Here is a 21,737-nt window from a genome sequence, read left to right as displayed (position 1 = left end):
TAAAACCATGTGATGACAAAATACATCCAATATTGCTTTCTAACAATCCATATTTTTTAACTGGATGTTAAAAATGGACACAACCCATTTCTCATACCGTCAACAGCGTTCACTTTTGATATTGCATTAGTTATTGAATGTTTATTCTGAAGCTGTGCCAAATTCTGATATGAAATTACAGACCCTGTGCCTCAAAAACTGGTTTGAAAACTTCCTGAATTTGAGAAATTAAGCTACCCCAACAATTATATAAAGAGCATTTTAAAAAATGCTTTAAAAAACACAAAAAACCATCCTATTTCACAACAATTTTTATTAAACTCAAGTGATCTCATTCTTAATGCCATTAGGGAATGCCCTAGATTCAAACCTTACATTCTTTTTCCTTGCATAGTTTTTTTTTCAGCTTAATTAAGGACAGAATTGGCAAGATCACTGAAATGTACATTGAGACGATGTGATATAAATATGTATACACTGTGAAAGAATTCCTCTCATCTAGTTAATTACCACATCTATCACCTCATATATTTTTATTTTTCGGTGAAACCTTTTGAGTTCTCTTTTAGCAAATTCCAATTATACAATTCAGTTATCCACTATAGCCACCTTGTTATAAATGACAAGCCACTATGGAGAACAGTGTGGAGATTCCTCAAAAAACTGGAAATAGAACTGCCATCCGACCCAGCAATCCCACTACGGGGCATATACACACGCAGGAAACCAGAATTGAAAGAGACACATGTACCCCAGTGTTCACTGCAGCATTGTTTACAATAGCTAGGACATGGAAGCAACCCATATGTCCATTGGCAGACGGATAAGGAAGTTGTAGTATATATACACAATGGAATACTACTTAGCTATAAAAAGTAACATACTTGAGTCAGTTCTAATGAGGTGGATGAAACTGGAGCCTATTATAGAGAGTGAAGTCAGGAAAAGAAACACCAATACTGTATATTAACGCATATATGTGGAATTTAGAAAGATGGTAATGATGACCCTACATGCAAGACAGCAAAAGAAACACAGATACTTTTGGACTCTGTGGGTGCAGGCAAGGGTGGGACGATTTGAGAATAGCATTGAAACATGTATATTATCATATGTAAAACAGATGACCAGTGCAAGTTCGATGCATCAAGCAGGGCACTCAAAGTCAGTGCTCTGGGACTACCCAGAGGGATAGGGTGGGTAGGGAGGTGGGAGGGGGATTCAGGATGGGGGGACACATGTACACCCGTGGCTGATTCATGTCGATATATAGCAAAACCTATCACAATATTGTACAGTAATTATACTCCAACTAAAGTAAATTAAAAAAAAAAGTGTGTACCAGGTTGGTAAAGGAGACTGGTTAAAGATTATGAACCTACATTGTTTAAGAACCGCATTATGGTTTTCACTACGAAATTAACTGTGATATTTACTCTCTATTCAGTGTTACCACTAATTAGGATCACCAGTGAAGAAGGTATGTTGTAATTTAACAGAAACGACAGTTACTGCCCTATGGGAAAGTTCTACTTAATTTTTTGTCTTTATGGAATATAAAATAAACAGGCTTTCCCTTCAATATGAGAGCCCAATCTTGATCAATTGGGCACTTCTACTTTCAATGCAAATCTATCATCTAACTACTTCAGCTCCAGCATATACCTCCCCAAATAGAGTCATATTGATATAAAACACTCAGACCTGTTTAACATTTATGTACAGTATATACATTTGAAATTATAAAAACTGTCCTAACCAAGGAAATAGTCCTGAGACACCTTGGGACACATTTTTCAGCACAAGATGTTACAGTGAATGGAAGGATTTCATGCCTTAGTGAAGGAGCATGTCCCCATGTTGGCCAGGTGGCACTAGTGGTAAGGAATCTGCCTGCCAAAGCAGGATATTAAGAGACTCAGGTTCGATTCCTGGGTCAGGAAGATCCCCTGGAGAAGGAAATGGCAACCAACTTCAGTATTCTTGTCTGGGAAACTCCATGGACAGAGGAGCTTGGCGGGCTACAGACCCTGGGGTTGCAAAGAGTTGGACACGAGTGAGTAACACACAAAACCAAGGAGTGCACAGAGTGTGGAGCATGTATAGAAAAGTATGTCCCAGAACCTGCCCAATGGTCCAGTGGTTAAGACTTCACCTTCCAATACAGGGCTCCATCCCTGGTCAGGGAGCTAAGATCCCACATGCCTCATGGCCAAAAAATCAAAACATAAAACAGAAGCAATTCTGTAACACAGTCAATAAACACTTAAAAAAATCCCACAGAAGAGTGGCAATAAACAAATACTTCGTATAAGGCTAAGACTGAGTAAGGTATTCTGTTACTGGAAAAAAAGAATTAAACTATGGGCTGTTACGAGTGCTAATTAACCTAATATGTTTTAGTCTTTTAACTGACTCTGCCTATCCAGATTTTTTACTTAAATAATACATTTATTCTGCAAACTATTATTTTACATTAAGGAATAGATAATTTTAACACAGAATATCTCACACCATCTCATTCAAGAGGTTCCTAAATGTTAGCCAACAGCTGCTAGCAGGATCTACCAAATGTGGAGAGGAAAGGATCTTGTTATTTACCCAGTACTGTCAGAATCTTAACCTTGTTAAATCCTAACAAGTTACTTAATTTACTTTATGTAAGAGCTTCACATTTAGTAGCATAAACATATTTATTTACAAAACTTCATTATATGTGTCATGTTTTTGGTTGTTCTGAAGCCTTAAAAAAAAAGGGAAATTAGGCTGACATAAACTAGCACATAACATAATACCTGGCATACAGTAGATACTGGAGTATGTTTGGCAATTTGAAGGTAAAAGTCAACATGAGAACTTGAAAATGGGATCTCTTCAAGGCAATTCAAATTTTCGTAAACTGTGAGTAATACATATTCAAGAAATCCATCAATACATTTTTATGTTTTACACTGGATCACTTAGAGCATAAAACCTAGATCAACAGCTTATTGTAAAAGTGACAACAAAGCATGTGATAATCACTATATATATATATATATAAGACAAATTTATAAAAAGGATCTTGTTCTAATAATTTTCTTATAATGACTGAATGTAAAAGCCCAAGTCACTTGCCTTTTACAGTTTTAAAAGGCTTATCTTAAAAAAACCTTACCTATGACACTCTACTGTGCATTCAGTATTGAGTAAAAAAGTTTCAACAGCTTCCATATAATTAGGAGAAAAAAATTACAAGCCTGAAATGATGTAGAAGCCAAAGTGAATTCTCAGGTTAGTAATCAAACGTAAGCTTTCTACTTGACCCAAACAAATAATGTCTAATTTATAATATGGAAATTAAATATTACAGAGTATAAAGAAAGGAGCTAATTTCTGAAGAGATATTTTAAGGTATCTTTACCCTAAATACCCTAAATAATAGTAAAATGACTATGTACAAGAATAGTAGAGAACTGTATAAAATGCCTTCAGATGAAGTTCCCACACCAAAAAATTTTTAATTGTTTAAAAAAAAAATGAATAGAAAACTAAACTAAGACCATTAACAGCAGATAGGTAAGAGGAGAATTTATGGTTTTTCTTGATATTGAGAGTAACAGAGAACAAGCTTGAACATACATGGCATTTAGACAATTGAAATACTTAAGAAATACATATTCACATTTATAAAGGTTTATAGCATAATTACTTTAGAAAAATCAAATGCAATAAAAACTGTATTGGCTATAACAATAGAAAAAAAACAATACCAACCATGTGACACAGTAACACTGCAGAAAATAAATAACCAACAGGTTTCTCTGACATATTTTCAAAGATTAATCTAAAACCATACTGATGAACATCCTTAAAACCAGAAAATATTTTCTAATATGAATATTTATACCTCCCTTTAAAACATGAATATCCCAAATTATTATTTAAACACCTTATCCCTAAGGCCCTGTCTACACATAAAAGGAACTGAAATACTGTTTTTAATCATAGCCAACACAAGCACACTGCCCCCTATCAGCAGCCCCCACCTCAAAAGCATGTGAGCGTTTAACAGCTTTAATTATGACTGTAATTAAATGAATTCAAACTACAAATAACCAGAAAATAGCTTGAATTAGGTTTTCTGGTTTGTATTGATTTAACGGCTTTTAAAATTTTATAAAAACTAGGTAGGTTAACAAATAAAATGTCCAGTTTATCAACACATTTGGAATAAAACCTGTATGGTGAGTTTAAACTTCTTTTTGGATAACTGATCCTTTAATTACTTTTGATAATTTAATAGAATTCAATACAAGACAAAAAATGCCTTAATGTTTTAAAACCTTCAAGTTAAAGTTTCACTTTTAGTAAATGTAACAAAACAAATTATACTAGGACTATGTTTTATATTACCAGTATCACACCAATCCTGTCATTTGTCTTTAAAAATATCAGTAATTTACAGACGTGTCTCAGAGAGGATGAGAAAATGATGACTGATACCTGCTTTGCATAGCTAGAAAAAAATGTGCTTAAAAACAAGCAATTTATCTCTCATACGATTTACTTTGGTGAAAAACCCATTTATATTATATAACAGATTAGGAACATTAGATTTCTCCAATTTCTTCTTTTGTAAAAGTACAGATATGGTGGTAAAATTGTCAGATTATGTATCTTCAAATTGTTATTGCATAATCTTTTTATTTCTAGGTATTTGGCTTTTAGAAGAAAATAAAGTTAAAAAAGAAAGGAAATGTAAGAGTTTATATTAATAAAAGGATATACAGGGACAGTTATTTCTGCATGGTGAGATTAGCATGGGTTTTTCATTCTTTGTAGTTCTTTTTACATATTTCTACACTGTTTATATATACAGGTATCTTTCAAAAGTAAAGAAAATAGCTGTATAATGTAATGGTTCCAGCTTACCTATCAAACAACCATACTGATAATAAATAACTGTTAAATAGCCAAACCTACCAAAAGGCAATCCACAGAGATCATTCTATTCAGATAACTTAAACTGTGGATCATATACACTGTGGTTTAATACCACACATGGGATACAAAGAAAAACAAAATCTTATGATTAAAGCCAAGGCTTTAAAGAAGACACTTGAGAGATTTTCAACTATACTTTAACTCACCTCAGAAGTGTTTTAAGACTATGGAATGTCCATAGATATTTGAGCATTTGTGCAATTCTGCTTTCTTATATAATAAATCTCTTAAGGCATAATCTAACAGCAGTGTGGATCTATTTTAATATAACTCAATGATCTAAAAACATTTTTTAACAACTAATTTAGTGCCATCCTAGAAGAGGATACATATAACACATACTCCAAAATATATGCCTTTGATTTATAAAAAAAAAAAAAAAAATCACTCATTTCCTACTTAATGCTTTAAAATAAGTAATAATTTGAAAATTGCATAATTAAACCAGAAAAATCATTGTGGCATCCTATAGCTAATCCTAATTTACATAAAGTGAGCACAAGTTTTCTGCTTATATACAGCATATATTATACTTGAAGAAAGACTGTACAGCCATTCTAAAAGTATTTATATTGAGGTTTAGAAAGCATGTATATCAAGAAAAATAGAAAAATATTAATTTTCACTGGTACACCTTAACAAAAAATCCTTTTTAGCTTAGGTGGCCAAAACAATCCTTTATGTTCATATTATAAATTTTACTGGGCCAAGTTTGCACAAGTGATGACGGAAAGATTTCTGAAACAAAAGTACCAACAGCAGCTTTTAAAGAAGCATCCCTTTGTTCAAAACAGGTGATGTCAAATGAAGTGAGAATTTTCTTCTTTTTCTAATCTTAGAGTGTTTTTTATGGCGAAGTCCATACTTTCTTGAAATTCTTTATATGTACTGGTGATAGGAAGAGCTAAACAGTTATCACACTTGTTTCCTACAGGAAAATCCATATGAAGGCACTCAATTGAAGGATTGGGTTTAAATCCAGCAGGTGGAATGGACTTGCAACCAGTAGCAAAAATAAGAATGTCTTCCATTGTTACTGTAGATTTACCATCTGAAAAGAATACCACAAAGAGAGAAAAATAAAATACAAATAAATCCACATTATATATTGCTACCATCATAGACTCTTCCCCAACTAGACATGTTGAAAGGCAGAGACTCCCACATTAACAGTAAATGCATAAGACGCAAACTAAAGTACTAAGTCTCTTGAGAGTCCCTTGGACTGCAAGGACATCCAACCAGTCCATTCTGAAGGAGATCAGCCCTGGGATTTCTTTGGAAGGAATGATGCTAAAGCTGAAACTCCAGTACTTTGGCCACCTCATGCGAAGAGTTGACTCATTGGAAAAGACTCTGATGCTGGGAGGGATTGGGGGCAGGAGGAGAAGGGGACGACAGAGGATGAGATGGCTGGATGGCATCACTGACTCGATGGATGTGAGTCTGAGTGAACTCCGGGAGTTGGTGATGGACAGGGAGGCCTGGCGTGCTGTGATTCATGGGGTCGCAAAGAGTCGGACACGACTGAGCAACTGAACTGAACTGAACTGAAAGTACTAAGTCAAGTCTAGTAATAGGAAAATGGTATATTAAATACATGTTTATTTGAATCTCAAACAAAGTAGGACTCATAAAATCATTTGGTTGACCTGCTGCTGCTGCTGCTGCTGCGTCGCTTCAGTTGTGTCCGACTCTGTGCGACCCCATAGACAGCAGCCCACCAGGCTCCCCCATCCCTGGGATTCTCCAGGCAAGAACACTGGAGTGGGTCGCCATTTCCTTCTCCAATGCATGAAAGTGCAAAGTCAAAGTGAAGTTGATCAGTCGTGTCCGACTCTTAGCAACCCCATGGACCGCAGCCTACCAGGCTCCTCCATCCTTACTCATCATATATTTGAATGACTTCCTTAAAATAAAATTATACAGTCCAAGAGGTTCAGTAGGTTTTAAAACATAATCTTTGGGGGATATATACAATTTTAAACCACTCCTAGATGTTTGTTATTTGATAAACTATTTCAAAAAGGCAAAGAGGAAAACTTAGATAGTATAAAACATCCCAACAAGCTAGTTAAAAAATTCTCAACTAAAAGTTAAGCTTTTTTTACACCATATTAAACAGAATGAATTTACACTGCTAATGCTCACCGATAAATATCATTACCATATTCTGACCAATTCATTTTTGGAATAATTCAATTTGACTTAAAAATTTGAAAAGATGAAGTAGATGACTAGCTTTGAAGCAGATGACTCTCCTATGCTGTGGCAATCACCCATATATTTAAAGTTTTCTAAGAAGAATGACTCTCATCTCAAATTAATGAGACAGAAACAAGTGAAAAATAAACTTTATAATCTTTCCTTATCACTTTAAACTGTCATAACTTGGTTTTAAACAAGTTTTGTAAATAAGTATTGTAGTTATCAGATGAAAGTCTTACTATGAAAAGCAAAACTCAAAGAAATAAATATCCCAAAACAAAATTTTTAAGTTAAATGAAAATAAAACATCTACATACCCTCAACAGCCTGTAAGTAACTATTCCAAAACCCCAAAGTCTGTACATCAGACAATGTGTGTACTGTAAAAAGATCACTAAGTATTTTTGCAGAAAGATTCTCAGGTTTATGACAGAAGATGTGAAAAAATGCTTCTGGGTAAGTCTGAATTTTCTCCAAAACACCAAGAGTTTTCAGACCCTGTTTAAAACTTAAAGAGAAGAAAAATAATGAGCCAACATTCATAAACATATGTTTGGAACACATATTTCTAGCTCATTTACAATTACATAATTAGATGTGAGAAAAAAAATATGGACATACTACATGATACTTTCAATCAATAACAAGCCAATGTATTAATATAAAATGAATATATTACATGCCTATAGTATTTATAGAGTAATTTTAAAATTGAGCTAATAATTTTCCATTAAGAGAAAAAAGACATCTAAAATTTTATACTTCAAAGCTAGTTAGTATAAAATGAAAGACTGCAAAGAAACTAAATTTTAGCCACACAAAAATGCAACTTTTGTATTGCTAAAAAGAAATTAACAAAGAGAAAACAAACAAAATATTTTTAATATACATGATAAAACACTAATTTCTCTAGTTGTACTAAAAATACAAATCAGTTTTCTAGAACAACAATCCAAATACACAAAATATAAATGCATTATTAAGAAAATACAAGTAACAAATGAATTTTTAAAAATGTACATTCTCACTAATAAGCAAAGAATGGAGATAACCATTTTTGCCCATCAGACTGACGAAGCCTTTATTGTGTCTCTGATTTCCCTAGCCACCTCCTCAGGAACCCTGATACACAGATTCATCTTCCATTCTATAAGCTCTTCCTCAACAGCACAGCTCTTTCTCAAGTGCTTATCTTTGCCATTTTTGAATGAAGGAAAAAAAATTAATCCTATTTTCCTTTGAGACGATCTATGTAAAAGACTTATCTTTTCACATTCACCTTCCCTCCACTCCTTTCTACAGAGTAACTGCCCCAAGTTCATGAATGATGTATGGCACCAGTCTCCTGGTTTCCCTTTATTTCTCTGTCCAGACCTTCTGAGTCTCTTACAAAGCTTCTTCTGTCTTTGCTTTCCCTTAAATGTTACTGTTTGTTCCTCATGGTTCTGTAACAAGACAAATTTCTCTTTCCTCTTAGCATATCCCATGATTTGTTTAAGCAGGTTTATGTGCATTATTATAAAATCTATTATTTTCAGCCCAAAATATATATCCAACAGACTGCTGGGCACCATATATTCTAAGTACCCAAACTTATTAAGTCCAAAAGAAAGCTAATTACCCAACTATCAAAATCAGAACCATAAATGACAATTAATGCCTCCATTACTATTAGTATAGATAAATCTGAATGTCATTCTTAACTCTTCCTTGTTCCACGCCCAACTATCAAGTTCTGTGAATGTCCTTTTCTGAAATGCTTTTTGTCTGTTCATTTCTCCACACATCAGTTACCACCTTATTGCAAACCACCTGCAAAGGAACTGTTTCTACCAAGTGTTTAAGTCTCTAAGTTGATTTTCCATGTGAACACCAAAAAAGATATCCACATCCTATTCCCCAGAACCTGTGAATGTGATCTTATTTGGAAAAAGAGTCCAGGCAGATGTAATTATGGTAAGGATCCTGAGATCATTTTACCAAGATTATCTGGGCTTATCCTAAGTCCAGTGATAACTGTCTTTATAAAAGAAACACAGAGAGGAAAAGGCCATGTAACACAGAAGCTTAGAGCTATGCAACCACAAACCACCAGAAGTTAAAAGAAGCAAAGATTGAATTATCTTTCAAAATTCCCAGAATGAAGCCCTGTCAACATGAGGACGAGGACTTCTAGCCTCCAAAACTATGGGAGAATAAATTTCTGTTGTTTAAAGCCATCAGTTTGTGATAATTTTTTACAATAGCCACAGGAAACTAATAATATACACAATGTCTATGAAGTCAAAACTCCTTAACATGACTTTTAAGGTTCTCCACAATACAATCCTTGCCTGCCTATCTTGGTTTTAACTTTTACCTTACATTTAACCTTTGAAGCAAATTTCAGTCCAATATTTAAAATTTTACTTTTAATTAAAATTAAGTATTTGAAGCTTATACAAAAGCCAGGAAATAAGAGAAAACCATGAACTGTCACTTGAATTTAAAAGATATTGACATTTTGTGTTTGTTTGCTCAGATTATTAAGTAAAATACTCTATTCACTCAATTAAATCTGTCCATTCACACAACCTTCCCTTCTCTCCTACAAAGAAAACTACTTGAAACTGCTATTTAACTATTCTGAATTTTTACTATAGCCTAAATTTCATTTTAGTTTCAATATACATGTATCTCTAAAAAATAACTAGTATTGCTTTGTTTTAAAAGTTTCCATAAATGGCACCAGAATGTATAATTATTTTTCAGAATTTTGCTTCTTTGAGAGTAATTTTTTTTTCTAGTTATTATATAATCATAGTGATTACTACATTAGGTAACTAGGTCTAGCACTTTTGGGAAACTGTATTGAATTTCAAAAAGCTTTTTTATTATGTACTGCAAATTTTTGTGTTCATTTTTTAATTCCAATTTAGCTTCTATTTAAATTTTTAATTGGCATATTTAAAATCGAAAGCAAATCAAGTATTTACCTGCTTGCTGAACAACACAAAGGCCCTAGGACATTTGCAACTCCAGTGGCTCTCTCTGTTACTCAAACATTTTATTTCACCTTGTATCATAAATCCCCAAATGAAACATTAACTTTTTGTACAGTTAATATTTACTCTAATATCAACCAATTTCTTTCTTTACCATTCCTTGTCACCTGCACATCTCCCTTTTAGAATCCTTTACCTCTTGTATACAGTAACCTTGCTACACTCTTTATAGAAGTTCTACGATTTTAGCTGGAACATCAGGTAGACTATAAATGATAATTTTAATTCTCTGAATCTTTAATAACATTCACTTATTGCTTTAGTCCTGTAGCTCTACTACGTCTTCCAGCATATTGTAGAAATGAAGGAGGTAATTATATATATCCCAGGCTTGTCATGGCCTTAAGAGGAATGCCTGTCACACTATTAAGGATAATGTTCACTGAATGTTTACCAGATAATCTGTATAAGGATACCTCAAACTGTCAGTTTAGAATTATGTACAAATGTATCAATTGCTTTTTTTGCATCTATAATTATATGATGATTGTTTTTTCTCCTTTAACCTATTAGTGGAATGGACTAAAGCAACATTTGATTTTTGATACTAGACCTGCCTTGCTTCCTTTTATAAACCCTCCTCAGAATTGTTAGTTAATTTTGAGGCTATGTTGCTAGGTACAAATAGATTCAAGACTGCTGAATTCAAGATAATTTGTTTTTAACACTATTAGGGTCATTTAAAGACAAGGCTTTATGAAAAAATAATTAGAATTTTTCTTTCTTTTGCTTTGAAGCCATCTATTTAGAATGCAATTTAGGATCCTCTGTCTTTTAATACAAGAGTCTAATTTATTTACATGTATTATAATCTCCTATATATTTAAATTATTCTTCTATCTTATGATTTCTTTGAACATTGTTTTTCCTTGCTTCTTTTTATCCCTCTTTTTCTGCTCGCTCTATGATTAAATATGTTTTATTGCTATCCCCACCGCCATCAAACTGGTCTGGAAGTCACATACTCTTCCTATTATTTTAGAATTTTCCCTTTAAAGATACATAGTTGGCTTAACAATCTAAAGGTAATTAATGCTTCTCCACTACTACCTCAAGAATACAAGTTCCTTAAAACAATACAGTGACCCTTCTCTTCTTATAGATCAACTTTTTACTAGTATTTCATTTTAACCATTTCTTACCAAAATTTAGTTGTTGTTTTTTTTTTCCTTTTTAATGGCTAATGCCTGTCTTTATTCAGGTTTTTTTCTTTTTTTTGCTTACTGATGTTGCTTGTATCTTACTTTTTCTTTCTGGGTTCAATTTCTTTCTTCCTTAAGTACGTATTTTATTAATCTCTTTAGGAAAGAAAGAAAGATGTCTCAAAATGTCTTTATTTCCTTCTTTCTCTTGAATAATAATGTAACTAGCTCTGTGAAGTTATTATCTCGGGTTATCTGTTTTCAGTGTTGATTTCATTGAAAAAAAGGTTTCCAGTATAACTGACACTCCTTTTTACAATGTCTTTTTGCTCAGAAAACTGCCAGCTTTTGCTCAGTTTCATCACAAAGTACACTGCACTTCAGCATATTAAGCCCTGTGAACTGTGGAACTTCTTAAGCAGCATTTTCTATAATATTGCCCTGCCTCCATGTTTCAATTCTCTTCTATCTTTAATGAGAAAATCCTTTTCTTCCGGATCACCAGTTTTGTCTTAAATGGCCTAACATTTAACAGTCAGCAACTTTTCACTTGTACCATCATTTTTGTTTCCTTTTCCTTGTCGGTTACTTGAATATTTTTTTGCACTCCATTTTTATCTATAGCATTTTGAGTGTATCTATTTTTATAATGTAATAATTTATTGATGCCAGTAAGTATAGAAACATTACTTCTCTTCATGTCCCTTTGTCTTTTGCTGTTTATAATTTCCTAAATATTTATTTTAAATACACTGTGAACCACATTAGCAAATGTCATAATTTTTACCTCAACCATCAAACATAATTTAGCAAACACATGCTTTCATTTTTTTCAATATTCTTTCTTCCTTCCTGATGTTGCAAGATCCAATCTGCTGCTGCCAAGTTGCTTCAGTCGTGTCCGACTCTGTGCAACCCCATAGACGGCAGCCCAACAGCCGCCCCCGTCTCTGGGATTCTCCAGGCAAGAACACTGGAGTGGGTTGCCATTTCCTCCTCCAATGCACGAAAGTGAAAAGTGAAACTGAAGTCACTCAGTTGTGTCCGACTCTTCGTGACCCGATGAACTGCAGCCTACCAGGCTCCTCCGTCCATGGGATTTTCCAGGCAAGAGTACTGGAGTGGGGTGCCATCGCCTTCTCCGCCCTCTTTATCTAGATCTGCCTAATTCCTGTTTATAAATTAGGTTTTAATTTAAACACCACTTACATAGATAGTAAAGCTCTTCCTGACGTCTAGACTACTCATCCCTATAAAAATAAACAAAAGACTCAAAGAAACAGCTATGAATTCTGACTTAGCAACGAAGAAAAAAATCCATCCATAGGTACATGAACTACTTATTAGTAAAAGAATCCTTTGTACTTCTATGTCATTAAGAGATATCTTTCAAATAAGTTTTAAAGTAATTATCAAAATGTATATTTGGATTATTGTATTAATTATAATTATGAATAGTATTTCTAAATAAGAAAATTTTGAGATGAGTCATAGTCAGAAGACACTTGGATGCATTTTAAAGTTATGTAAAAGTTATTTTAAATTACAGTATTAAAAATATATTAGAAATTATATCCTTTGTAATTGTTTAAGCTTATGATGTCATACTTGAATTTGGAAGACTGCTGATGTTCTAAAGGGCTCTAAAAAAAGTATGAGGACTATAAATGGTCAAGCGATAATGAACAGGAGAAACGGTGGATGGTATGTTACTATTTATTTAATGAAAGAAATGAGGATACATAACACATATTCATATATTTATCTGCTATCATTAAAAAACAATGATGGAAGCCTAAACAATAAAGGCCACTGTAATAATTACTTCATATGAGGATGGAAGGTAGATGTGATTAAGATGAAAGTTAAACTTATCTGAATATATTTTGTATAAGAGCTGAGATCTTTCAATATACTTTCATTACAGACTTGATTTTACATAACTTTAAAATAAAATGAAAATAAAATGCATAGTTAGTAGTATAACAACAAAGAGAATAAATATGTCAAATGACTTTAAACACAGTAATTTGAATTCAAAGTCTTCAGATCAGATCAGTCGCTCAGTCGTGTCCGAGTCTTTGCGACCCCATGAATAGCAGCACACCAGGCCTCCCTGTCCATCACCAACTCCCGGAGTTCACTCAGACTCACATCCATCGAGTCAGTGATGCCATCCAGCCATCTCATCCTCTGTCATCCCCTTCTCCTCTTGCCCCCAATCCCTCCCAGCATCAGACTCTTTTCCAATGAATCAACTCTTCGCATGAGGTGGCCAAAGTACTGGAGTTTCAGCTTTAGCATCATTCCTTCCAAAGAAAACCCAGGGCTGATCTTCTTCAGAATGGACTGGTTGGATGTCCTTGCAGTCCAAGGGACTCTCAAGAGTCTTCTCCAACACCACAGTTCAAAAGCATCAATTCTTCAGCGCTCAGCCTTCCTCACAGTCCAACTCTCACATCCATACATGACTACTGGAAAAACCATAGCCCTGACTAGACGGACCTTTGTTGGCAAAGTAATGTCTCTGCTTTTGAATATGCTATCTAGGTTGGTCATAACTTTCCTTCCAAGGAGTAAGCGTCTTTTAATTTCATGGCTGCAGTCACCATCTGCAGTGATTTTTGAGCCCAGAAAAATAAAGTCTGACACTGTTTCCACTGTTTCCCCATCTATTTCCCATGAAGTGATGGGACCTGATGCCATGATCTTCATTTTCTGAATGTTGAGCTTTAAGCCAACTTTTTCACTCTCCACTTTCACTTTCATCAAGAGGCTTTTGAGTTCCTCTTCACTTTCTGCCACAAGGGTGGTGTCATCTGCATATCTGAGGTTATTAATATTTCTCCCAGCAATCTTGATTCCAGCTTGTGTTTCTTCCAGTTCAGCGTTTCTCATGATGTACTCTGCATATAAGTTAAATAAACAGGGTGACAATATACAGCATTGACGAACTCCTTTTCCTATTTGGAACCAGTCTGTTGTTCCATGTCCAGTTCTAACCGTTGCTTCCTGCATACAAATTTCTCAAGAGGCAGATCAGGTGGTCTGATATTCCCATCTCTTTCAGAATTTTCCAGTTTATTGTGATCCACACAGTCAAAGGCTTTGGCAGAGTCAATAACACAGAAATAGATGTTTTTCTGGAACTCTCTTGCTTTTTCCATGATCCAGCAGATGTTGGCAATTTGATCTCTGGTTCCTCTGCCTTTTCTAAAACCAGCTTGAACATCAGGAAGTTCACGGTTCACATATTGCTGAAGCCTGGCTTGGAGAATTTTGAGCATTACTTTACTAGCATGTGAGATGAGTGCAATTGTACGGTAGTTTGAGCATTCTTTGGCATTGCCTTTCTTTGGGATGGAATGAAAACTGATCTTTTCCAGTCCTGTGGCCACTGCTGAGTTTTCCAAATTTGCTGGCATATTGAGTGCAGCACTTTCACAGCATCATCTTTCAGGATTTGGAATAGCTCAACTGGAATTCCACCACCTCCACTAGCTTTGTTCAAAGTCTTAGACCAAAACAAAAATAACCTTAACCTTATTTCAGTAATATATGTTACTGATGATGATGTCGGTATTATTATTCTGTGACAACTATTATTTATGAAATGTGGAATAAATCAAGCAATTATTTCATACTCTAATTCACCAGTGTCTTTGAGAACTAAGATTATCAACACAGGACAAAGAAAAAGTTAAAAGTCTTGCAGTGGTGAATCTGAAGTATTAGTATAAACTCATGATGTATTTTATATTAAAAAATTAAAATAAAAACAAAAAAACTTATATTTCTTTTTCAGCCAACTGAAAAGGCCTAGAAACAATGACCAACCTGACAAAAATAAGCATCCCCAAGCATCCAGACTGTGAATTTGAAATACCATTTCCCATTCAAAGCAACAAAGACTGTTTGGCCAGAATGTACAAAAGGAGCCCGAAACACCTTGTTTCAATGAAACTGACACTTCCCGCATAGCAGGAAGACCATTAAAGGTCAACACCAAAACAGAGACAACACAACTAGGTTTATACTGGTTAAAGATGAGACAATCTGAAATTTGCTAAGAATAGCAACAATTCTTAAAACATTAAGTATACAGATTAATGATACTGAAATTTAAAAAACTCCTTGAAAACAAAACCAGAATCAATAACAAAGGAAGGTTAGATAAATGAGACTGGCCACAAGTTGGTTGATAACTGTTAGATCTGAATGGTGATTACATGGTGTACCACTCTGTCTACTCTCATATATATTTTAGATTTCCTGCTATTAAATAACAGAGTGTGAGGATATAAAATAATTTTGATTTAGAAAAATTATAAGTGAGATATAATTACTTACCCTACCTAAGTAGGATACACTTAAGCAATTCTGCATAGAATGGTAAGAACAGTATTCATCCTTAAGAGGTTAGTTTTAAAGCATTATTTTAAAACAGCACTTAAATTTTATCAAATAAGTCTCACATTATAAGACAATTAACCACTTTAAACATATAATTTGAGAGAATCTTTAGCACATGAACAACTTACCTCTCAAAAGGTGCTTGGACTCTTTTAATTACATGATAAACAAGTACGTCTTTTGCCAACATATATTTATCACTTATTGATGTTATAAGTCTTAGACATCCAATAAACTCTAGGTACTTATAATAGTCATGTATTAAAGAGTTTAAGTCATCCACAGTTGCTGCAGTATTTATCTGTAATGAAGAAAATACACCCAGTTTACGCATTTACTTGTGAAAGAAATTTACATATTTCATATTTCAAATGACATATTACTTCATACTCACACTTCATACATGAGTACACCTGAGTGAAGTGAAAGTACACCAATAGTAATTTTTCTTGAATAAATGTCTGATAATCCACTTTTTAAAATTTTATTTTTAAACTTTACATAATTGTATTAGTTTTGCCAAATATAAAAATGAATCCGCCACAGGTATACATGTGTTCCCCATCCTGAGCCCTCCTCCCTCCTCCCTCCCCATACCATCCCTCTGGGTCGTCCCAGTGCACTAGCCCCAAGCATCCAGTATCATGCATCGAACCTGGACTGGCATCTCGTTTCATACATGATATTTTACATGTTTCAATGCCATTCTCCCAAATCTTCCCATCCTCTCCCTCTCCCACAGAGTCCATAAGACTGTTCTATACATCAGTGTCTCTTTTGCTGTCTCGTACACAGGGTTATTGTTACCATCTTTCTAAATTCCATATATATGCATTAGTATACTGTATTGGTGTTTTTCCTTCTGGCTTACTTCACTCTGTATAAAAGGCTCCAGTTTCATCCACCTCATTAGAACTGATTCAAATGTATTCTTTTTAATGGCTGAGTAATACTCCATTGTGTATATGTACCACAGCTTTCTTATCCATTCGTCTGCTGATGGACATCTAGGTTGCTTCCATGTCCTAGCTATTATAAACAGTGCTGCGATGAACATTGGGGTACACTTGTCTCTTTCCCTTCTGGTTTCCTCAGTATGTATGCCCAGCAGTGGGATTGCTGGATCATAAGGCAGTTCTATTTCCAGTTTTTTAAGGAATCTCCACACTGTTCTCCATAGTGGCTGTACTAGTTTGCATTCCCACCAACAGTGTAACAGGGTTCCCTTTTCTCCACACCCTCTCCAGCATTTATTACTTGTAGACTTTTGGATCGCAGCCATTCTGACTGGTGTGAAATGGTACCTCATAGTGGTTTTGATTTGCATTTCTCTGATAATGAGTGATGTTGAGCATCTTTTCATGTGTTTGTTAGCCATCTGTATGTCTTCTTTGGAGAAATGTCTATTTAGTTCTTTGGCCCATTTTTTGATTGGGTCATTTATTTTTCCGGAGTTGAGCTATAGGAGTTGCTTGTATATTTTTGAGATTAGTTGTTTGTCAGTTGCTTCATTTGCTATTATTTTCTCCCATTCTGAAGGCTGTCTTTTCACCTTGCTAATAGTTTCCTTTGATGTGCAGAAGCTTTTAAGGTTAATTAGGTCCCATTTGTTTATTTTTATTTCCAATATTCTGGGAGGTGGGTCATAGAGGATCCTGCTGTGATGTATGTCAGAGAGTGTTTTGCCTATGTTCTCCTCTAGGAGTTTTATAGTTTCTGGTCTTACGTTTAGATCTTTAATCCATTTTGAGTTTATTTTTGTGTATGGTGTTAGAAAGTGGTCTAGTTTCATTCTTTTACAAGTGGTTGACCAGATTTCCCAGCACCACTTGTTAAAGAGATTGTCTTTAATCCATTGGATATTCTTGCCTCCTTTGTCAAAGATAAGGTGTCCATATGTGCGTGGATTTATCTCTGGGCTTTCTATTTTGTTCCATTGATCTATATTTCTGTCTTTGTGCCAGTACCATACTGTCTTGATAACTGTGGCTTTGTAGTAGAGCCTGAAGTCAGGTAGGTTGATTCCTCCAGTTCCATTCTTCTTTCTCAAGATAGCTTTGGCTATTCGAGGTTTTTTGTATTTCCATATAAACTGTGAAATTATTTGTTCTAGCTCTGTGAAGAATACTGTTGGTAGCTTGATAGGGATTGCATTGAATCTATAGATTGCTTTGGGTAGTATACTCATTTTCACTATATTGATTCTTCCAATCCATGAACATGGTATATTTCTCCATCTATTAGTGTCCTCTTTGATTTCTTTCACCAGTGTTTTATAGTTTTCTATATATAGGTTTTTAGTTTCTTTAGGTAGATATATTCCTAAGTATTTTATTCTTTCCGTTGCAATGGTGAATGGAATTGTTTCCTTAATTTCTCTCTCTGTTTTCTCATTATTAGTGTATAGGAATGCAAGGGATTTCTGTGTGTTGATTTTATATCCTGCAACTTTACTATAGTCACTGATTAGTTCTAGTAATTTTCTGGTGGAGTCTTTAGGGTTTTCTATGTAGAGGATCATGTCATCTGCAAATAGTGAGAGTTTTACTTCTTCTTTTCCAATTTGGATTCCTTTTATATCTTTTTCTGCTCTGACTGCTGTGGCCAAAACTTCCAAAACTATGTTGAATAGTAATGGTGAAAGTGGGCACCCTTGTCTTGTTCCTGACTTTAGAGGAAATGCTTTCAATTTTTCACCATTGAGGATAATGTTTGCTGTGGGTTTGTCATATATAGCTGATAATCCACTTTAATACAGTATATATCTGCCTCAAGAAAGCTAGTCTGTAATTCCACATTCAAAAAATATATATTTATTTATAATTGGTTGATGATTGGTTTACAATATTGGTTTGATTTCTGTCATGCATCAACATGAATTAACCATGGGTGTATATATGTGCCCTCCCTCTTGAATCTTCTTCATCCCACCTCCAGCCCATCCCCACCCCTCTAGGTTATTAAAGAGCCCCAGTTCGAGTTCCTTGAGTTGAAATTCCACTTTAATATAGGAAGCTATTTACATAAAGGTAGTAATTGACATAGAACAGGTACATAGACTAGAGAGGCAAGAAAGATGATCTGCAGAGATTTCATGAACGAGAAAGTATAGTTTGAATATACTTTTATATATTTCAAATATTTCATTTGAATAAAAATGAATAGTATAACAAGAAATACTTGACCATTTATGAGCCAGACACTTTCATATAGTTAGCTCTTGAACAAAGTTACAGAGGGAGAAAGATGAATGGAAAATCTCCTTGGTATTTTTTTCCCAAAAAACTCTTCTCCCAGGTATTCCCTCATTTATTTCAGATCTCTACTGTGATCTCAGAAGCTTTTCCCAAGTACCCTTTTCAAACTATCTTCATGCTGTAATGGGCTTCCCTTGTGGCTTAGCTGGGAAAGAATGCACCTGCAATGTGGGAGACCTGGGTTCGATCCCGGGTTGGGAAGATCCCCTGGAGAAGGGAAAGGCTACGCACTCCAGTATTCTGGCCTGGAGAATTCCATGGACTGTACAGTCCATAGGGTCGCAAACAGTCAGACAAGACTAAGCAACTTTCACACTCTACTAGTTGGGTATGTGTTATCTCATCCTCCTAACCCACCACCCTGAGTTTTAGCTGGGCATATGACAAAACTTTCCTTACAGCCAGATGTGGCCTTATGTGACTAAGAGCTGTCCAATAGAACATGAGTGAAAATGTGTTAAATTTCCCTGAACTCTACTTTCACCTTCTCCCCTAAGAGCATATTTCAGCTATGAAGACAATATCCTAAATGATTATACAATGAGAGTTGTTCAGGTGCTCAGTTGTGTCAGACTCTTTGTGACTCCATGTCACAGCCAGACTTCCCTGTCTTTCACCATCTCCTGAACCTTGCTCAAACTCATGTCCATTGAGTCGGTGATGCCATCCAACTATCTCATTCTCTGTCGTCCCCTTCTCCTGGCTTCAATCTTTGCCAGCATCAGGTCTTTTCTAATGAGTTAGCTCTTTGCATTAGGTGGTCAAAATACTGGAGCTTCAGCTTCAGCATCAGTCCTTCCAATGAATATTCAGGGTTGACTTCCTTTAAGATTGATTGGTTTGATCTTGGTGTAGTTCAAGGGACTCTTAAGAGTCTTCTCCAACACCACAGTTCAAAAGCATCAATTCTTTGGCACTCAGCCTTCTTTATGGCACAACTCTCACATCTATACATAACTATTGGAAAATCCATGGCTTTGACTAGACAGACTTTTGTTGGCAAAGTAACGTCCTTGCTTTTTAATATACTGTCTAGCATATGCTGGTCATAGCTTTTCTTCCAAGGAGCAAACATCTTTTAATTTCATAGCTGCAATCACCATCTGCAGTGATTTTGGAGCCCAAGAAACATAAAGGCTGTCACTGTATCCACTGTTTTCCCATCTACTTGCTACAAAACGATGGGACAGGATGCCATGATTTTTGTTTTTACAATGCTGAGTTTTAAGCCAACTTTTTGACTCTCCTCTTTCACCTTCAATAGGCTCTTTAGTTCTTCTTCACTTTCTGCCACAAAGGTGGTGTCATCTGCATATCTGAGGTTATTGATATTCCCCCAGCAATCTTGATTCCAGCTTGTGCTTCATCCAGCCAGCATTTTGCATGATGTACTCTGCACATAAGTTAAATAAGTAGGATGACAATATACAGCCTTGACATACTCCTTTCCCAATTTGGAACAAGGCTGTTGTTCTATATCTGGTGTTAACTATTGCTTCTTGACCTGCATACAGATTTCTCAGGAGGCAAGTAAGGTGGTCTGGTTTTCCCATTGCTTTAAGAATTTTCCAGTTTGTTGTGATCCAAATAGTCAAAAGCTTTAGCATAGTCAATAAATCAGAAATAGATATTTTTCTGGAATTCTCTTGCCTTTTCGATGATCCAATGGATATTGGCAATTGGATGTCTCGTTCCTCTGCCTTTTCTAAATCCAGCTTGAACATCTGGAAGTTCTTCGTTCATGAACTGTTGAAGCCTATCTTGGGAATTTTGAGCATTACTTTGCTAGCATGTGAAATGAGTGCAATTGTTCAGAGTTTGAACATTCTTTGGCATTGCCTTTCTCTAGGATTGGAATGAAAACTGACCTTTCCCAGTCCTGTGGCCACTGTTGAGTTTTCCATATTTGCTGGCATATTGAATGCAGCACTTTCAAAGCATCACCTTTTAGAATTTGAAATAGCTCAAGTGGAATTCCATCACATCCACTAGCTTTGTTCAGAGTGATCTTTCCTAAGGTCCACTTGACTCTGTACTCCAGGATGTCTGGCTCTAGGTGAGTGACCACACCATCATGGTTATCTGGGTCATTAAGATCTTTTTTGTATAGGTCTCCTATGTACTCTTCACCTCTTCTATGTTTTGTTAGGTCTATTCCGTTTCTGTCCTTTATTGTACCCAATACAACGAGAGGAAGGAATTCAATTCTCTGGGTGACCTAGTGTATCACAATTGTACCTTTAAAACAGGAGCCATTTTTGTACAGGCCAGAGAGCATTTTATACTTTGTGGGCCTATGGTGCTTGTCCCAAACTATTCAACCCCACCACTGCAGTGTAAAATCAGTCACAGACACATAATAAATGGGTGTGGTTGTGTTCCTATAAAACTTTAAAAAGGCAGCAGGCAACACTTGGCCTACAGCTGTAATTTACCAACTCCTACTTAAAATCTAGATTTTAGAAAAAAATTAAATATCTGCCTTTTTTTGAGCTTTTGTCTTTTGGGTCTCTTTGTTACAAAAGCCTAGCCTAATCTTATTATATACCCCAAGCATTATCTTGGAAGAGATATCCTTCTTCTTATTCTGTTCTATATTATGATATATTTTACTCCATGACAGTTTATTACATATTTGATTATTTTGTCTTTCTTCTCATAGGTAAATTCTAAGGAGGCAGGGGGTT

At 35.1% G+C, this 21,737-nt stretch overlaps 1 protein-coding gene across 15 annotated transcripts in view; it reads right to left on the bottom strand.

Moving 5' to 3' along the window:
* Positions 1-293: 293 nt before the first annotated feature.
* Positions 294-21,737, bottom strand: part of G2E3 (G2/M-phase specific E3 ubiquitin protein ligase) — a 76,895-nt gene continuing 55,451 nt past the window's right edge. For 13 of the 15 annotated variants that reach the window (XM_059878991.1, XM_059878997.1, XM_059878987.1 and 10 more), the window contains 3 exons: positions 15,922-16,094; positions 7,512-7,702; positions 294-6,037 (listed from right to left, as the gene is read on the bottom strand). In XM_059878991.1, the coding sequence (XP_059734974.1) occupies positions 5,787-6,037; positions 7,512-7,702; positions 15,922-16,094 (615 nt within the window). In that variant the 3' untranslated portion in view covers positions 294-5,786. The remainder of the gene's footprint in view (positions 6,038-7,511; positions 7,703-15,921; positions 16,095-21,737) is intronic. The other 2 variants (NM_001038671.2, XM_059878999.1) reach the window with 2 other exon arrangements.

This window comes from Bos taurus, chromosome 21 (assembly GCF_002263795.3).
Source record: "Bos taurus isolate L1 Dominette 01449 registration number 42190680 breed Hereford chromosome 21, ARS-UCD2.0, whole genome shotgun sequence".
NCBI classification, from domain to species: domain Eukaryota; kingdom Metazoa; phylum Chordata; class Mammalia; order Artiodactyla; family Bovidae; genus Bos; species Bos taurus.
Note: the sequence above shows the minus strand (reverse complement) of the source record. Positions and strands in the feature narration are given on the sequence as shown.